General features: G+C 44.7%; 1 protein-coding gene across 4 annotated transcripts in view; it reads left to right on the top strand.

Annotated features, from left to right (window-relative positions):
* The first annotated feature begins 81 nt into the window (after positions 1-81).
* The window catches only part of PDCD11 (programmed cell death 11), a 54,352-nt gene continuing 40,800 nt past the window's right edge, over positions 82-13,633 (top strand). For 3 of the 4 annotated variants that reach the window (XM_021673000.2, XM_021672999.2, XM_021672998.2), the window contains exons 1-7: positions 82-161; positions 1,825-1,937; positions 4,699-4,830; positions 6,900-7,067; positions 8,490-8,651; positions 10,604-10,727; positions 11,237-11,418. In XM_021673000.2, the coding sequence (XP_021528675.1) occupies positions 1,836-1,937; positions 4,699-4,830; positions 6,900-7,067; positions 8,490-8,651; positions 10,604-10,727; positions 11,237-11,418 (870 nt within the window). In that variant the 5' untranslated portion in view covers positions 82-161; positions 1,825-1,835. Of the gene's footprint in view, positions 162-1,824; positions 1,938-4,698; positions 4,831-6,899; positions 7,068-8,489; positions 8,652-10,603; positions 10,728-11,236; positions 11,419-13,633 lie in introns of those variants that run through there. The other variant, XM_064373912.1, reaches the window with a different exon arrangement.

Raw genomic sequence — 13,633 nt, 5'->3', positions numbered from 1 at the left:
CTACGGCTCGAAGTCCCGCCCTTCCGATTCCTGTCTTTCGTTGCCTCTGCCACACAGCAACGGAAGTAGGGTGTTGCGCCCGCCCATACTTCCGGAAGAGTTGCACTGAGCTCTCAGTGTCTTGATCTCCGCGTGTGTGATTACAGCGGCGCGAGCTACTGGTGAGTAAAAGAGACGACAAGGGAGGAAACCTCATGGCTGTCAGGTCTGTCCCAGGCCTGGGTCCCTGTTAGGCATCCGCTATATGAGTGTGGTTCGGCCACCTGAGCTCCGCTTGGAAGCCGGCTGTTCTAGCAGCCCGTGTAACCCCAGGCTTTGTGTTCAGAAAGTAGCTTAAGTCATTTCTGTGCCCCTGAATCGCCTTCCTTTTTGGAGCCTCAGTTTCCCCTTGTGCGAAATGATATTAAGGGTGAAATTCCCAGCAACCTAGACTCCCTGAACTTTCTTGTTTCTTTGAATCATACACCCATCCCTAATTCCATATCCTTGGCCCCATCAGGTCATCACTTCTCTAGTCTCAAGTCCTTCTAGATTCTTATTGCCAATTGTCTCTCAGAACCAACGTCTCCTGTCCTCTGTTTTCACTTATACCCAGTTCTGGTTCTCATGGTTTCTCTGTTGTACTGCATTTGAATCCTTTTTAACAATGCATTTGAATCCTTCTACTGAATTTCCTTGCTTTCAGTACTGCCTCTCTTCATGTCCAATCTATAGTCTGCCGTGTATTTTTCTTGCTTACTGTTCTGTCGCTTTCCCTGCTTAAGTCTCTGACTCTTGCCAAAGTAAACTAACCATATCTAATTCAAGGTCTTCCACAAAGAAGCCCAACTTCACCTTTAATTTTTTAAAACAGAGTCTCGCTCTGTCTCCCAGGTTGGAGTGCAGTGGCCGGATCTTGCTTCACTGCAACCTCTGCCTCCCAGCCTCAAGCAATTCTCCCGATTCAGCCTCCTGAGTAGCTGGTACTAGGCGCACACCTCCACACCCGGCTTATTTTTTGCATTTTTGGTAGAGACAGGGTTTCTCCATGTTGGTCAGGCTGGTCTCAAACTCCTGACCTCAGATGATCTGCCTGCTTCGGTTGCCTGAAGTGCTAGGATTACAGATGTGAGCTACTGTGCCCAGCTTCCTTTAAAATTTAACTTCAATTTTTATGCTTTAATCTCCTAGTGGTCTAGTTGAATAATTCTTCAGAGACAATAGCGAGCCTTTGAGCAGTTCTTTGATAGGGAAATTGCTGGTGTTTATTGAAATAATAGGCTCTTTGATAGGGAAATTGATGGTGTTTATTGAAATAATAGGCTTTTCCTATTCCACGCCTTTTCTCACATTCCCTTTCTACCTGTCAAGCTTCTGTTCATCTTTTACCCTTCAACTTAAAAGGATCTTTTTGAAGCTTGCCTCCTTTACTGAAGCCTTATCCCTTCCTATATCTTTGTGATGGTTTATTTGCATTTTAAATTACTTGCATAATTGTTTTGTCTTCTAAAAAGTGTGCATGTTCTTTGAAGGTAGAGGATTATATATTCCTCTATAGAGCTACAGTGTATCTCTGACTTAACTGTAGCTGCTTAGTGAGTGCTGCATTGAATCTATAACTTACTTTTCTGGAAGAAGGTGGGTGGACTTGTGGTTTTGAAGCAGAGACCATTGGAAAGAGGACCTATGGATTATCCCTGGCCTGACATCTAAATCATCTGTGTTGTAGTCCTGAATGTTGTGTAGCATATTGCTGGAACATTCTTTCTCTTGCTCATTGATCACACCTTTCTGAAATCTGCTACCAAGACAACATATCACCATTTTCCTTTGCATTGTTTTTAGGAGACCCAAACATGGCAACACTGGAAGAAAGTTTTCCCCGAGGGGGTACAAGAAAGATCCACAAACCAGAGAAAGCTTTCCAGCAGTCAGTTGAACAAGACAACTTATTTGATGTAAGTAGTATGCTTGTGTGGTGACACTCACTGGAAACTTTCACTCTAGTGTCTTGTGAAAAATGAGCCTTATTTGAGAATGTGTTATTTTCTAGACTTTTTTTTGCATTGAAGTCTACTTCTATAAATTTAACTCATTTAGAGAGGCCATGCCACCACAAGGCTACATCTTTTGAAGCTTGGCATTTAATAGTAGAGTTTAAAGTACTCTTGTTGGCTTGGCGTGGTAGCTCATGCCTGTAATCTAACAGTTTGGGAAACCAAGGCAGGCAGATCACTTGAGGCTGGGAGTCAAGACCAGCCTGGCCAACATGGTGAAACCCCATCCATACTAATACTAATACAAAAACTAGTTGGACTTTGTGGTGCAAGCCTGTAGTCCTAGTCCTAACTACTCGGGAGGCTGAGGCATGAGAAGTGCTTGAACTGACTAGGCAGAGATTTCAGTACTACACTCCAGCCTGGGCAAGTCTGTGTCTCAAAAAACAAAACAAACAAAATAAAGTGCTGTTGTTCCTTGTTCTTAGGGATTCTGTGCCATGTTTTTTTTTTTTGGAAACAGAGTCTTGCTCTGTCACCCAGGCTGGAGTGCAGTGGCTTCATCTCAGCTCACTGCAACCTCTGTCTCCTGTCTCCTGGGTTCAATCGATTCTTCTGCCTCAGCCTCCCAAATAGCTGGGACTACAGGCATGTGCCACCACGCCCAGCCAATTTTTGTATTTTTAATAGAGACGGGGGTTTTACCATCTTGGCCAGGAAGGTCTTGATCTCCTGATCTCAGGTGATCCACCCGGCTTGGCCTCCCAAAGTGTTGGGATTGCAGGCGTGAGCCACCACTCCCAGCCTGTGCCATGTTGATTAAGGATGGAGAGGAAGCTGTTTTTGTTTTTGTTTTTGTTTTTGAGGTGGAATCTCACTCTTGCCCATGCTGGAGTGCAGTGACAAGAGTGAGTAGCTGGGATTACAGGCGCTTGCTACGATGCCGGGCTAATTTTTGTATTTTTGTTAGAGGTGGGGTTTCACGTTGTTGGCCAGCCTGGTCTGAAACTCCTGACCTCATATAATCTGCCCACCTCAGCCTCCCAAAGAGCTGGGATTACAGGTGTGAGCCACTGTGCCCAGCCGATGTTGTTTTTTTTTCTTCCAGAGAGATGAGATGAGGAGAGACAATGTTTCACTGTGTTACCCAGGCTGGACTTAAACTCCTGGGCTCAGTCGATCCTCCCGCCTTAGCCTCCCAAGTAGCTGGAACAACAGGCATTTCCACTGTGCCCGACTGATCATTGCATTTCTTTTTCGAGACAGAGTCTCACTCTGGCCCAAGCTGGTGTGCAGTGGCGCGATCTTGGCTCACTGCAGCCGTTGCCCCTGGGGCTCAAGTGATTCTCTTGCCTCAGCCTCCCAAGTAGCTGGGACTACAGGTGCACATCACCACACCCGCTTAATTTTTTTTTGTATTTTTAGTAATGACGGGGTTTCACCATGTTGCCCTGGGTGATCTTGAACTCCTGAGCTCAGGTGATTCACCTGCTTCGGCCTCCCAAAGTGCTGGGATTACAGGCCTGAGCCACCATGCCCAGCCTGATCATTGCATTTTTACATGGGTTCTTTGCCACAAGTAATGGTCGGATTTTGCATTAGACTTCATAGTCTCACCTAGACTAGCCTGTGCTCCAAATGCTTGGGGAAAGGGACAACATTTGAGTGTGTGGCTTTAGGTTTATATTGTGTAATCTTTTCAACTGTACTATGAAGCAGTGATCACAATTCCATGATGAGGAACAGTGTCTTGCTCTGTTGCCCAGGCCAGAATGCAGTGTTGTGATCTCAGCTCACTGCAACCTCTGCCTTCTGAGTTCGAGTGATTCTCCTGCATCAGCCTCTTGAGTACCTGGGACTACAGGTGCACGCTGCCACAGCCAGCTAAATTTTTTTGTATTTTTAGTGGAAAAAAAATACAGCCTGTTGGCCAGGCTGATCTTGAACTCCTAATCTCAAGTAATCTGCCTGCTTCGGCCTCGCAAAATGCTGAGATTACGGGCATAAGCCACTGTGCCTGGCCTTTATATAATTTAGCAGAAACCACATAGCTTGTTATGGTGGAAAAGATGAGAGTTTTACTTGGGTCTGCGTGACTCCAGTGCCCATTTTCGTTCACTGTTCTGCAATGCTCCTCAAACTGGGGAACCCCAGTGTTCATCCCAGTCAAGAGAGGAAGAACACAAGAAAGAAGAGACTTTGGGAACATGAAGGAGGCTTTTCAGACCTTGGGCAGAGGGAGCATTGGCAACCCAATTTTTTTTTTTTTTTTCGAGACAGAGTCTCACTCTGTCGCCCAGGCTGGAGTGCAGTGGCGCGATCTCAGCTCACTGCAACCTCCACCTCCAAGGTTCAAGTCATTCTCCTGCCTCAATCTCCCAAGTAGCTGGGATTATAGGCGCCTGCCACCGCACCCAGCTAATTTTTGTGTTTTTAGTAGAGACGGGGTTTCACCATGTTGGCCAGGATAGTCTCGATAGCTCGACCTCGTGATTCACCCACCTCGGCCTCCCAAAGTGCTGGGATTGCAAGCGTGAGCCACCGTGCCTGGCCTTTTTTTCTTTTTTTTTAAAGCAAGGATTAAAGGAACAATTGGGAGTGGGATGGGGTAGGGTGGAGTGAAGGAGTAACAACCAAGGTGACAGATGACCTGAAATAGAAGGGAAAAGTCAGATTGCTTCTTATTCTTTTGGGTCTTTGTGGGTTCCCCCAACTCTTCTAGATTTCTACTGAAGAGGGCTTCACCAAAAGGAAAAAGAGCCAGAAGGTGCCAGCAAAAACAAAAAAGTTGAAAATCGAAAAGAGAGAAAGCAGCAAGTCTGCAAGAGAGAAGTTTGAAATCCTTAGTGTTGAGGTTTGTTAAAGTTTGGCTTTCCTTTAAACAAACGACCTTGTTGCTTAAGTTTGTGTGTGTTTTTTTTTCTTCTTCTTTTTTCTCTTAATTCCATTTTCCTCTTAATATATTATATTTCATGTGTGTACCTGTAGAGATTCTTGGAATTTTTGCTAAGGACTGAGCATGATTTCCTTCAGTGGCTAACCGATGCCAGGAATCTTTTTTTATTCCTTTTTATTTATTTATTATTTTCTAGACACAGACCTGATTCTGTTGCTCAGGCTGGAATGCAGTGGCATGATCATAGCTCACTTTAGCCTTCAGTTCCTGGGCTCAAGCAATCCTCCTGCTTCAGCCTCCCCTGAGCAGCTGGGACTACTACAGGTGTGTGTTGCCATGCCCAGCTAATTTTTAAATTTTTTTTTTTTGAGACGGAGTTTCGCTCTTGTTACCCAGGCTGACGTGCAATGGCGTGATCTCGGCTCACTGCAGCCTCCGCCTCCTGGGTTCAAGCGATTCTTCTGCCTCAGCCTCCCAAGCAGCTGGGACTACAGGTGCGCGCCACCATGCCCAGCTAATTTTTAAATCTTTTGTAAAGCTTGGATCTTGCTATTTTGCCCAGACTGGTCTAGAGCTCCTGTGCTCAAGCAATCCTCCTATCTTGGCCTCCCAAAGTGTTAGGATTATAGGTGTGACCCATTGTGCCTACCCCCTTTTTTTCTTTTAAAGCTGCCATGGGCTTGCTTGTGTCCTCACAGGACTTGTGTTTTGATATATTCAGAGGTTAGAACTGACAGTAACTTTAGCAGTCATTCTAATCCTACCCATTCATTTCATAGATGTGAAACCCATCTGCAAGAATTGGGAGTGGTCTTACTGTGTTCCATACATTTTTATTTAGATGGTAACACCAATATATGTTAGTTGTCAAAAAGAGAAGAAGTCAAATAATTTTGAAGGGGAACATGTAGATTTGGCCAGATTCTGATTCAATATTTTGTCCTATATACTTTAAAAAAAATTGTTAGACTTGGTGCTAACATTAGAAAACTAAAAATTTTACATGAAAATGTGATTTCTGGCTTCCTGTAAAAATTCGAAAGCACTAATAGCACAAGGCCCGTGTTCCCTCATGTTTATAAATGACAAGGAGCTGAGTAGTGGTTGTGCCCTTTAGATCTGGCATGGTCACTCCAGACTGCCATTATCTCCACTAGCTGGCTTCCTTCGTTGTGTTGTCTGTGAGGCATTTGAGTTTTTGAGTTGCTCAGAATAATGTAAAAGGCAAAGGTGTCCTCCAGTATCCCAGTGCTGTTTACACTGTTGTATAATCTAGACCTTTTACAATCCTTCGGTCAGATATTTGAGACGTGCACTGATATGAACACATGTGTATTTATTTTTATTTATTTATTTTTTTGAGACAGAGTTTCTCTCTTGTTGCCTAGGCTGGAGTGCAGTGGCATGATCTCAGCTCACTGCAACCTCTGCCTCCTGAGTTCGAGCAATCCCCCTGCCTCAGCCTCCTGAGAAGCTGGAATTACAGGCATGTGCCACCATGCCTGGCTAATTTTTGTATTTTTAGTAAAGACCGGGTTTTGCCGTGTTGGCCAGGCTGTTCTCGAACTCCTGACCTCCGGTAATCCACCTGCCTTGGCCTCCCAAAGTGCTGGGATTAAAGGCGTGAGCCACTGGGCCTGGCCTATTTTTAATTTTTATTTTTTGAGATAGGGTCTCACTTTGTTGCCAAGGATGGTGTACAGCAGTATGATCACGGCTCACTGCAGACTCAACCTCCTAGCTCAAGCGATCCAATCACCTCAGAATACCTGCAGCTATAGGCGTGCACCACTATGCCTGGCTAATTTTTTTTTTTTTTTTTGTAGAAACTGTGTTGTCCAGGCTAGTCTCGAATTCCTGAGCTCAAGCAGTCCTCCTGCCTTGACCACCCAAAGTACTGGAATTATAGGCGTAAGCCACTGTGCTCAGCCCTATAGCTTTTAAATTGAGACTAGAAGTCAGACCTTCCAACCTTCCCTATTGTTGTTCCCATCCTTATTGTACACACTTCACTTTTTCTCTTCTAGTCCCTGTGTGAGGGAATGCGGATTTTGGGTTGCGTGAAAGAGGTGAATGAACTGGAACTGGTGATTAGTCTCCCCAATGGCCTCCAGGGGTTTGTGCAAGTCACTGAAATCTCTGATGCCTATACCAAAAAGTTGAACGAGCAGGTGACACAAGATCAACCTCTGAAGGTAAGGGAAATCCGGATGAAGCTGTTACTGAAAATAAGTGGAACACAAATAGATTTAAAATTACAACTTTGCCAGGTGCTAAGAAGGAAAGGTACAAGGTGCCATGAGAATTTATCATAAAGAAATTTTCAACTAAGTCTGGGAGCCTGGAAGACTTTGTTGAGGAAGGAATGCTTAAACTGAGATCTAAAGAGTGAGGGTTCACTAGATAAAGAAGGAAAGGCGTTCAGGCAGAGCAATGTGATATATAACAAGAGAGGAGGCTAATATGACTAGGTAGGGAGAGCAAGGGATAGCATGATGTGAGATGGGCTGGAGAGCTGAATGGGGGCCAGGGCATATGCAGCCTTGCAGACCATCTTTAAGGATTGTTTTTAAATTCTATAATCAATGGGAAGTCCTTGAAATGTTCTTGTTGGGGTAGGTGACACATAGACAGCATAGTGTGTAGATTGAAGAGGCTTGAGAAGTTGCTTAGAGACAAGTTAGGAGGCTCTTATAGTCGTTCATGTCCTGAGATTGATGGTGACCTGAGTTCAGGATTTCCTGAGGACTGAGGAGACAAAGTCATTGCTTGGAGATAGATTCTATATGGGTGGTGGGGCAGATAGAGGTGTCAGGGCTGAGTTCTAGGTTTCTGTTGTGCATGATTTGATGCTTGGTCATGACATCCTGAGATAGGAAACCCTAAAGGGGACCTGGATTGGGAGAGGTGATAATGATTTTTCATTTTTTGAGACAGAGTCTCACTGTGTCACCCAGGCTGGAGTGCAGTGACACAATCTCAGCTCACTGCAACCTTCATCTCCCAGGTTCCAGCGATTCTCTTGCCTCAGCCTCTCAAGTAGCTGGGATTACAGGCTCAGGTCACCACACCCAGCTAATTTTTGTATTTTTGGTAGAGATAGGGTTTCATCATGTTGGCCAGGCTGGTCTCAAACTCCTGACCTCAGATGGTCTGCCCACCTCGGCCTCCCAAAGTGCTGTGATTACAGGCCTGAGCCACTGCGCCTGACCCTCAAGTACTTTTTAGTGGACTGCAAAACAGACCACTGGATTTAGCGATATGGAGCTCATTGGCGACTCTCTGGGGAGATAAAGTGGTGGAGTGAGGGGGTGGAAAGCAGACTGCAGTGAGCTGAAGAGTGAGTAAAAGATGAAGTAGAGGCAGTAAGTGTAGACAATTCTTTTGACAAGTCATTTTACATGCCGGTTATGTGGAAATATTTGAAGGCCTTATGCTAAATTCAAGACTGTGACTTGGCCACAGATCCATCTTCTTTTGTGGATGGGTGGTTATTCCTCACCCATCTTTTGGGTTCTTTGGGGTCTGAGGATGAGAAGTCCCTGAGCCAAGGCTGGGTGAGATTTTTGGTTCAGGAGAAGGGTGTGTATCAGATCTTTCTCATTTGTGTTATGCAGGACTTACTCCATTTGCCTGAACTTTTCTCACCTGGAATGCTGGTGAGATGTGTGGTGAGCAGTCTGGGCATCACAGAGAGGGGCAGGAAGAGTGTCAAGCTGTCTCTGAACCCCAAAAATGTCAACAGAGTACTGAGTGCTGAGGCCCTGAAGCCTGGCATGGTAGGTATCTAGGGTCAGGGAGAAAGAGTGGGCAATGTGCCTTCTCCCTGCCTCCTAGGGAGCATGGTCTAGGCCACCTTTTACTTTCAGCTTAACTGTTACACATAGGAGTGGGTCTTTTTCTGGAAGGAAGTTCTCTTGGGTTCATTGGGTATTTAATGGACCTCGAAGACTTGAACCTAATCATTACATTGGAGAAGAGAAAAGAGAAAGCAAGTCCAAATTTCACTGGTAGCAAGGAAAAATGCCTCTGGGAAGCCTTAGCGGTGGACTTGGTGTTGGTAAGAAGGAGTTGCTCATAGTGCCTTACTTACTGAAATTTCCTTGCAGATTTGGTCTTTTACAAAGGCTTCTGGCATTTATATATAATGCTTGAGAGCTGCTCTCTGAGAGCAAGAGACAGGGTAGTCAGCAAAGTTAGTCTATCCACCTGTATTACTGGATATCTCACTACTTTATGTTCAATCCTGTGGAGATTCGGGAGATGTTAGTCCTGGCTCAGAGCCTCCAAGTCTAGTAGGCACAAAAGGGTAAACTTACACTCATATAGATAATATAAGTACTCTTGTAATTAAGAGAATGGAGATCAGTATGATCTTGCAATGTGTTAGAAGCAGTATGATTTAGGAAAGACCTAGAAAGTTTGGTGGGATTTAGTTGGATAAAAAGGGAATAAAAGTAAGTTAAGTTGTAGGAAATTGACAAGTGTCAAGAGCCTACTATTCGGCAAGTGACGTTTTGGGCACTTTGATGTAATTTTCACAGCAACCCTGTATGGCAGGTAGATACTATTCCTTGTACATTTGAAAAAATGGACTCAGAAAGGTTTAAGTGACTTACCAAAGACCAAATAGTTAGCAAGTTTCAGAGCCACACTTCTTCCCATGTAATGTAAAGGAGGTTGGCAGTTTTGTTGTTTTTTTTTTTTTTTTTTGAGGCGGAATCTTGCTCTGTCATCCAGGCTGGAGTACAATGGTGTGATCTTGGCTCACTACAGTCTCCACCTCCTGGGTTCAAGCGATTCTCCTGCCTCAGTCTCCCTAGTAGCTGAGATTACTGGTGCGTGTCACCACACCCAGCTAATTTTTGTATTTTTAGTAGAGACAAGGTTTCCCCGTGTTTTCCAGGCTGATTTTTGAACTCCTGACCTTAGGTGCTTCACCTATCTTGGCTTTCTAAAGTGCTGAGGTTACAGGCATGAGCCACTGTGCCCGGCCAGCAGTACTTTTTTTAATATCTTGGAGGTGCTCAGAAGAGACATACTATAACAGCTAGAAGGGTAGTACTGGATTCTCTCAGTAGTCCTGGCTCTGGGAGTGCCCTTGCAGGGTCTTGCAGTTTCTCTCTCTTTGCATAATGTAAAAATCTGCTATATTCTTTTTTTTGTTTTTTGAGACGATCTCACTCTGTTACCTAGGCTGGAGTACAGTGGCATGATCTCAGTTCACTGCCACCTCCGCCTCCTGGGTTTAAGCAATTCTGCCTCAGCCTCCTGAGGCAGGGATTGCAGGTGCCATGCCCAGCTAATTTTTGTATTTTTAGTAGAGATGGGATTTCACCATGTTAGCCAGACTGGTCTCAAACTCATGACCTCAAGTGATCTGCCTGCCTTGGCCTTCCAAAATGCTGGGATTATAGATGTGAGCTACCGTATCTGGCCGAAAGTTTACTGTCTTTTGAAAGCAATGGAGGCAAGAGACTCTTCTCTATTGTTCCATCATTCAGCTGTGTTTAACTTTCCTCACTGCCTGGCAACCATCAGATCCTTCAAGCCTGGGAGTATTGAGTTTGATGTCTGCTGTCTGGTGGGATTGTGTTTTAAAGTTGAATGTGGGGTGGGATGATGATGGCAGAGTGTGAGCTTAGTGGCAGGAACATTCAAGTTTGGATGTTTGTTGTGTGTCCCATTACCTTTGACTTGGAACTTTTGGGACTATGTTCTCTTCCCCTAGCTACTTACAGGTACTGTGTCCAGCCTGGAAGATCATGGCTACCTAGTGGACATTGGTGTTGATGGGACCAGAGCTTTTCTGCCACTGCTGAAAGCCCAGGAGTACATCCGACAGAAGAACAAAGGTGAGGGCAACAAAAGGGGCCAGTACGTGATAGTGAGGTGGTGCATGTGGGGATTACATTTAAGTGCCACTTTGATGAGTAACATGACAGAATGGTGACCCTGAAGGTGCTGTGGCTTTGGTAAAATCAGCACTTAATCCTAGTAATAGGAAAGGGAAGATGGATGCAGGGCCAGTGAGTGGCAGGGTCTCATTAAGATCTGATGGAACAGTGTCAGTTTTTCTAACCTGGAAGATTCCACTGCAATTTGGGCCCCCATGGCTTCTGAACCAGCAATCTCCTGGCTTGTTGAGATTTTAATATTTTTGTGGGGTAATTGAATTCCACATCAATTATGGTAACTTCATTTCCTTTCTATAGTTGGCCCCTTAGAGATTGGGAATATGGGGAGTAATCAGTGCTAACTGGGCAGTTAGGACATGGGTCTTTTCAGGTATTTCTTGGGCCCATGTTGAAAGTCTTTTTCATGGAGACATTTTTCCTTTTGGGGTCTGGGGCTGGGCTTACAGGTGCTAAACTAAAGGTGGGTCAGTACCTGAACTGCATTATTGAAAAGGTGAAAGGCAACGGAGGAGTTGTGCATCTCTCTATTGGTCACTCGGAGGTTTCTACTGCCATTGCTACTGAAGAGCAGAGCTGGACCCTTAATAACTTGCTACCAGGACTGGTGGTCAAAGCTCAGGTACAGAAGGTAAGCTGTTCATTGCTGCTACTACTTTTTTTTTCTGCTGCTTTTTTTTTTTGAGACGGAGTCTTGCTCTGTCACCAGGCTGGAGTGTAGTGGCATGATCTCCGCTCACTGCAACCTCTGCCTCCTGAGTTCAAGCGATTCTCCTGCTTCAGCCTCCTGAGTAGCTGGGATTACAGGTGCCCGCCACCACACTCAGCTAATTTTTTGTATTTTGAATAAAGACGGAGTTTCTCTATGTTGGCCAGGCTGGTCTTGAACTCCTGACCTCGTGATCTGCCTGCCTCGGCCTCCCAAAGTGCTGGGATTACAGGCATGAGCCACTGTGCCCGGCCAAAAATAATTATTTTTAAAGTATTACATGTATATAGTCTAAAACTACTATCTGATAAGGGTAGCTACTAGTCACATATGCCCATTGAGCACTTCAGATGTGGCCAGTGCTACATATTGAGATAATATTTTGGATATATTATTAACCTAATGTATCCAAAAAACTATTACTAAAATGTCTGCTGTTTCTTTGTAGTTTCTAAAATGTGACTGCTAGAAAACTTAAAATTACATATATGGCTAGCATTGTATTTCTGTTGGACAGTGCTGATCTAAAAGGTCAAATGGTATTAAAAGGTTTTTTTTGAGACAAAGTTTTACTTTTGTCCAGGCTGGAGTGCAACGGTAGGATCTCAGCTCACTGCAACCTCCGCCCACCCGCCCCCCACCCCGCCCTGGGTTCAGCAATTTTCATGCCTCAGCCTCCTAAGTAACTGGGATTACAGGCATGTGCCACCACACCTGGCTGATTTTTGTATTTTTAGTAGAGATGGGGTTTCACCATGTTGACCAGGGTGGTGTTGAACTCCTGACCTCAAGTGATCTGCCTCCTGCCTTGGCCTCCCAAAGTGCTGGGATTATAGGTGTGAGCCACCATGCCCAGCCTACTATGACTTTCTTGAACAGCTTTTTTTCCCTGGAGTTGACAGTCAGGTTTGTTTTTGTCATTTGTGAAATTCTCTTCCTATCAGTATTTTTTCCTATACCGTCAACTTATTTTCCTCTCACTACAATTCTGCATGCTTTCAAATCCTTCAGGTAAACTATCAGTTGCTTTTTCCTCCCACCTAGAACCCCTTTTGATGTCTTCCTGCTCTAGGATGGACTAGTTGCTCTGTAGGGCTCCTGCATAGCTCGTGTCCTAGGACTTCACTTCTGCACTCTCTTCTGTCTGTACTGGAGCCTTCTTTGATCCCATCTATTCTTCTTTCTGGGTTTTCTCCCTCGTTTTATTGTGGCACATTATCCAGAAACATCCTGGGAGAGCTTTTCAACTTTAACTTCCAATTCTCTGTGAAGTTTTTGTTTAGATTGCCATATTGTGAGTGAGGTGCTAAAAAACTGTGAGCAAGTCTGTGTGCCTGTGTGAGATTGTTGACTGTTTTTTAAATTTTTATAATTAAAAAATTTTTTTTGAGACAGCGTCTTGCTCTGTCACCCAGGCTAGAGTGCAGTGGTGTGATCTTGGCTCACTGCAGCCTCCACTGTCTGGGTTCAAGCTATTCTCCTGCCTTAGCTTCTCGAGTAGCTAGGACTACAGATGCTGGCCACCACACCTGGCTGATTTTTGTATTTTTGTAGAGACAGGGTTTCATTGTGTTGGCCAGGGTGGTCTCAAACTCCTGACCTCAGGTGATCCACCCGCCTCAGCCTCCCAGAGTGCTAGGATTACAAGCATGAGCCACCATGCCTGGCCTCTTGTTGACTGTTTTGACTTTTCTGTCAGGAATAGGACTAGCAGGTTTAATTTGGGCAGCCTCCTAATGTGATCGGTACAGGTCTTCTCTGGCATATTAGATTTCTCTAGAAAGAATCTGGCAATCTTCACCCAAGAGGGTCTAAGCCTGGCTGCCTGAGAATGAGTAGGAGAAAGGGACTGGATATCTCTGTATTTACATGATATTTAGAATTTAATTGATGTTTTCAGAATTTGCAGTCTTCCTGTTTTTTTATTCTGGTAACAGTTTTCCTGGAGAATAGGTCTTGTATTTTGTGGGGAGATAGGAGAGAGGACTTAGTTTTCTGATTTCATTCATCTCCCTCACCACTGTCTTTTTGAGGGGGTTGTCACTTTTTGCTCTTTAGTGGCTCTGTAGGGTGACTTGGCTTGCTTGTGGTCTGTATCTCCCTTTTGCAAGCATTTGAGTTTTACCTTCCTATACTG

Source organism: Aotus nancymaae, unplaced genomic scaffold, assembly GCF_030222135.1.
Source record: "Aotus nancymaae isolate 86718 unplaced genomic scaffold, 86718_ANA_hifiasm-v0.15.2.pri h1tg000010l, whole genome shotgun sequence".
Classification (NCBI taxonomy): domain Eukaryota; kingdom Metazoa; phylum Chordata; class Mammalia; order Primates; family Aotidae; genus Aotus; species Aotus nancymaae.
This window is presented reverse-complemented; position numbering and strand designations above follow the sequence as displayed.